This window comes from Pteropus vampyrus, unplaced genomic scaffold (assembly GCF_000151845.1).
Source record: "Pteropus vampyrus isolate Shadow unplaced genomic scaffold, Pvam_2.0 Scaffold48, whole genome shotgun sequence".
Taxonomy (NCBI): Eukaryota; Metazoa; Chordata; class Mammalia; order Chiroptera; family Pteropodidae; genus Pteropus; species Pteropus vampyrus.
In genome coordinates this window covers 2381404-2387183 of record NW_011888829.1, presented here as the reverse complement: position 1 = coordinate 2387183, position 5780 = coordinate 2381404, and the positions used below count along the sequence as shown (strand labels likewise).

Genomic DNA, 5780 nt, shown 5'->3' with positions numbered 1-5780 from the left:
GACACCCGCATGACCATCTACCCTGTGGGAAACAGATGTGGACTCCAGATCCTCCGATTACGACAGACGTTCACGCCTTCTCTCGCTTGCTTGCTTGCTGGTGGCCACCTTTGTTTCTTGTTCCAAAGGCATTTAAACATTCTTTTCCTAAATGTCAATGCTGTTGCGTGTCCTCAAGACAAATTCTCAAGCGTACCATTACACACACAAGCATGGAATGAGGATCGTACCGTGAGGTTTCGGTTTTCAAGTCTTTTCAATACTAGACAAAGGAGTCCTAGTTTAAACACCGACAATCACCCCGGAAATATCAAAAGAAACCTGAAATGTACACACTCTTTGTTCACTAGGTAATAAGTGTAAGCCTATGACATTTTGAGCACCTTACAGCAGCTGCTCACAGAAACCCTCTCATCTGCTATTAGAATATCTGCTGATGTGTTGGACTACATGTAAAAGTGAAGTTCAAGTTACCATCCCATAAAAACGTCTTGTGGTCAACAATCTGTTTGTGGGTACAGAAAGTGGACTTGCGTGCTCCTGTCTGGACAAATGTGAATAAGCAGGCCCTCGCGGCTGGCTTTGGAGACTTGCCTGGAGGTAGAAATGAAATGGCTAAAACTCAACATGAGCTAAAGTTAGTGGGGGAGTAAGACTGGAGGCCTCCTTCCCCGCGCCCGGAATAGTAACCAGCTTTCCTTCCAACAAATTCATTCAGGTCTAACAATCTGGTATGAAGGAGATGGAGACGTTTTATTTATAATTAACTTGGGAGTTACTGCGAATGCAAATCAGTGTCCGAGTGATCGGTTTGGCCACTGGAGCACTAAGAAGCTGTGCAGACGCAGTAAGCACTGACCCTGTACACAGTTAAGTGGGAGGCTCATAAAGCATGGAATTGTTTTGGCCCAAAGCCTTCAGGCAGACCTTCACCTGTACTTTGCATCACAAGTCTTATGCCTTGAAAAGTCTGGTTGGTAAAAACCCACAATCTGCTGCTCGAAAACCATGTGCTACCAAAATCAAAACGTAGTCTGGTAGTAAATAAAAATCAGAGAAAAACGTGTGGGTAGCTGTAAGGAAGTCAAATATATTTATTTAGAACCACTATGCTCCACAGAGGGTTTAATGTGGTCACGCGGCTGACCACTGAGATCTGTGCTAACCAGTGGAGCAGGTGGGAGAATTCTTACCATTATTTTCATACTTTACATTTGGTCCTTCGGCAATTCTTGCTACTCTCCCCTTCCCCCCGGAATGGATCTCTTCCTCTATAGACCTTCTTCACGGGCCTGGTCATTTTCTCGCGGTATTATTGCAAACATTATACTCACAGCATCACTTCCTCCTCTTATAAATAAAACTCCCCAAACAGTGCAGTTAGGAATTCTGTCCCCACAAAGTAGCAAATCAGATCAAGTTCATTTTCAATGACAACTTCACCCACTTTCCACATCCTTCCTCAGGCCCACTGTTGGCTCTTCCCACGCCAGCTCACCACGTGCCTGGCCGGCTCCTCTGCCTTCATCAGAGCAGCCCCCGAAGGGGACTTCTACCCAAGATCTCATTTCCAAATGCACAACTTCCGCTTCTTCTTCTGAGTACCTAATGCACTTGTGTGTCTTCAACGTTTAAACCATGTTATTGATGTGTGTCTTCCATCTCTTATACCTGTGTTATCTTGGATGCGAAGATCTCAGAAGGCAGGGTTCACATGTGACAGACTTGGGGCCAGCAACAGCAGAAGGATTGAAAGCAGAAAGATTTTTAGTAAATGCTGTTTGAAAGTTAATGGAGAAGGAAATGGATTTAAAGCAAAATGGGAGAGAGGAAGAAGAGTGACCCGGAGCCTTTAGTTTTGCTCTGGTGACCGCCATACAAACTCCTTCACCAGCAGATCACAGTGTATCGGAACGTCCATCCAGCCTCATCATACAGATAATGCTTAACGGTTTCACAGTGCTATACGCTCCCTCCTCAAGGGACGTGGGCAGCCATGCTCACGCGTGATTCTCACGATGAGAAATCCGGGGACGTGGGTGGGGGCGGTCTGTCCTCGTTTGGCTGATGGGGAGAATGAGGCTCCGAGAAGGCACCTGACACGGTGAGTTCATCTCAACAATCTTCTCTAAAAGTCGGACTCAAATGTACGGCTTGTGTTACTGTTGCTAGAATTTTGAAAATAAGAGGAAAAGACAAGACATAAAATGTGACTTCGTTTTAGAGTATTGCAGGTAAATGGAACTCCGCGGCACAGACGATGGACGTGAGGACCTTCCTTTACAGCAGATCCCATCAGCTGAGTGTCTGAAGACCCCCCCCTGGGTGTGAAGCTTTTCATGACAGCTAGTCTGTTCTGAGCTCGGCGATTCGTAGAAGTGGCAGGTGTTTAGAGAAAACAAGGGCAAACTGAGTGTGCTTTATGACGGACACTAGAGTGCTGGGGATCCCTCAGGCCTGTGCACCCCCACGTATATGTTCTCTTTGGCCTTGACACCGATTTAAAAGTGTATCAACTCCAAGAAGGACAATACAGGTACAATCTTTCTGTGTTAGTTTGAAAGGCATCCAAATCATGAACGCAGCCCCTTTAGAAGAGAGGCCCGTCTCTGTCCTGTACAAAGGAGGTGCCCGTGTTTGCACAATCTTCATGCACACACTCACCACATGGAGCAGAATGGGAGGAGGGCCTGGCAGTTAGTCCACGTGCTGTCAAGTCCAAGACTTGGAGTCACTGTAAGGTGTTCATAATATAATTCTGCTTGGGTATCTGAAATTCTTAATAAGATTATTCAGGAAACCTGGTATTTTTGAGTGACGTACAAAGAGAGTCTTTCACTCTGGGTGTTAAACCAAGACCGAGAGGTAAGAAATCAAGCCCCCAAGGGGTCTTCTCTCCCATGCTCTTTGGAGCCTGTGACGACAGCCTGAATAGGAGTCTCTTTCCTTAACTTAACGTCCTTGAGAGACGGACCCTCTTGCACCCCTCCTCTTTCAGAGGTGCACGGATGAAAAATGGCTGTCCTTGAACTTCTCAGAACTAACTTTCCCTGAACTCTAGGGCTGTCCACAGGCTTAACGAAAGAAAGGCTTGCTAAAACGTGATTCTGGGACAGTGATTCCACGCAGAAACCTATCTTAGCTGCTTCAGGATTCTTCATATGTGACACCAGTTTTGATTAGTCAGAGCCCCAAATTCTGTTTATCTACTGTTTAAAGTATTAATTGATCTAATAATAAAGGACGCATAGCAGAAATGTTATCTACGTCTGTTTTCTGAGCGTCACTCAGGTACCAGAAAGCAGAATGGCCCCTGTTGTTGCATCCTTTACGCTAATTTGGGAAGAGGAGATATGCTGTCATTGGGATCAAACCTTAAGGGAGGGGACACCTCCATCAGGCCCAAAGCACACAGACGGTTCTAACAGCCACTCAGTAGGGTTGAGCACAATGAAATCGGAAGTCAGGGAAAACCGTCTCCTCTCCCATGTCCTCAGACTTCACACTTCTTTCTCGTGCACAGACAGGCTGACAAGAACTCGCTTCCATCTGCAGGTCTTGAACGCACAGACCGCGTGATTACCAGGGATGCAGTCATGAATCACAATCTGGGGGTCCCCAGGAATGTTGCCACGTTAAGTTTTCCTTAAGTAAGATCTGTCATTCAAACATAATTTGTGAGCGACTCATCGGCAAAGGACAAGGATGGGTGAGGACCTCCTGAAAGCCTCATTCTGCGGGACTGGCCTTAATGATGACACGTGCTGAGATGGGCACTCTATTAATGAACAGCGAATACAATCAAGAATGTAAATCTAAGCTTTGATATGTATTTTGAAAAACCCCATAAACATTATGCTTCTCCCTCCGCCATTTGGGAGGGATTTTTTTTCTTTCTTTCTTTCTAGAACAAAACGAAACCTTCGACATATTCTTCCACTGAAAAAGCCAAAGTTGCATTTCACAGACAAAAAGGTGAAGGGCCGTTGGAGCTGTAGCACCAGAAGTAGAAGGAACAGTGCAGGTGATGGCTTCGTTTGAAATCATCAGGCTCTACAATCTATCATTTGGTTTCTCACTAGTAGCTTTTTAAACTCCCGAACAGTCTTAGTATCCTGGTTGTTAACATGACTATCAAAATAAGTTCCTATGGAGAAAAAGAGGGAAATACGCTGTTAATAAAATGTCTTCAAATCTCTCTTCTCAGAAAACAAAGCAGCAGGTCCACCGTACAAACCCAGCCTTTGAATCAGAACTTCCCGCGGAAATGAGGGATTCCCTTCATCTCTACTCCATCTAGACATTTTCAGCTTTCGCCTTGAAAAAGGAGACTTAGGAATTTTGTGAGCTTAGGTTTGTGGTTTGTCTTTTGTGAGGTGCTGCTGGCTTTTAGCCAAAAGTACAGACATTTCGACTGGACCCAAGTGGTCACAAAATTGCCAACTTATTAAAAGCATCATGAGCTGTCACGCGACTTGTGGCATCTTCTAAAGTTGCAACTTGCTCCCTTCAGCAGGCGCCGAGCCCAGGAGACGCTTGTCCTCTGACGAACACCCACTCTGTTGGTTTCCTCTTGGTCTTGCTTCCACAGGAAGCGGATACTTGGCAAATCTGCAAGGCGAGGCCGATCAGCTGTGGAAGTTCTGCATGGTGGTCTGTTTCTGAGACAGCCGCAGGAGCTCCTCGCGGATGGCTTTGATGAGCGAGGCCGAGGAGTGTCCGGGCTGGAGGTCTTCCGTGGAGCTGGTGGCGTAAGCCAGGCTGGCGCCCTGCAGCCCCCTGTGTGGGAGGTTCCCGGGAGGAGCTGAGGGCTCCCTGCCTGAAGTCCTTGGCACCTGGAACAGCGGTGAAGAAGAATACTCTTGATGTCCGAGCACGTGTGGCTGAAAAACATGGCAGAGGTTGCTGTACTTCCCATGCAAGAACAAGACGGAAAATGAAACTCGAACTGGCAGCAGGCATGCTCCCAGGACTTCCTCTGCCCATCTCCCACCCAACAACTCAGCCCTCCGTTAGGGACCCCTGGGACTAGACCGGAGAGTAGTAGCTGTGGCAAAATTGTTCAAGGGAGAGCTGTCCGATGAAGAAACCCTTGAACTTAGGAGGTGCCTAATAAATACTGGCTTAATCTCATTGGCCTGTGCGTCTGTGTCTGGAAGTGAGTGTCCTGCAGGGAGAACAGAGCTGGAGAGGGAGGAGGGAGGTCTGGAGGACCCCACGGAGGTGAAAGGTCGGATGTGGATATCCGACAGTTGGGAGAGATAAGCAGGTACTGGCAGAGGGACTGACAAGGGGAATGACGGGACTTCGCCTGGTGCTGGGGCCCAGGGAGGGTGTGCGTGGGTTCACGTCCTGGGACCACAGAACAGGAACGAGATTGCAAACTCATCTTTCATTTCGTCTATCCGTCCGTGTGTCTGTGCGTCTGTCTCTAGAGCGCTCTGTAGAGATTTTTCTTTGAAAAGGTATCAGTGCTAAAACATACGAGTTTTGCTTATATTTGCAAAATATAAATTGGGCATTTGTTTGACAAGAATTATAGTTTTCGGTGATTTTTAAAATATTTTTTCAGTGGAAAAAAATCTTTCTTTGCATACATACACAAAATCTGTGGTTTCGCCTACATTAAGAGTAAGCTATTAGCCTGCGTGCAAGCCCTAGAACATTTCCTCAGCTCACTTTTCCAAATACTGATGGAGAGGCACTCTCAGGTGAACATTGGATTTGACAGGAAAACCCAAAACACCTCATGAAACTAAGTTGGGCACAATGAAGGGGAA

At 46.6% G+C, this 5780-nt stretch overlaps 1 protein-coding gene across 1 annotated transcript in view; it reads right to left on the bottom strand.

Annotated features, from left to right (window-relative positions):
• Positions 1-1070: 1070 nt before the first annotated feature.
• Positions 1071-5780, bottom strand: part of KIAA1549 (KIAA1549 ortholog) — a 129542-nt gene continuing 124832 nt past the window's right edge. The window contains exon 22 of the mRNA XM_011359561.2: positions 1071-4910. Coding sequence (XP_011357863.2) covers positions 4629-4910 — 282 coding nt within the window. The 3' untranslated portion in view covers positions 1071-4628. The remainder of the gene's footprint in view (positions 4911-5780) is intronic.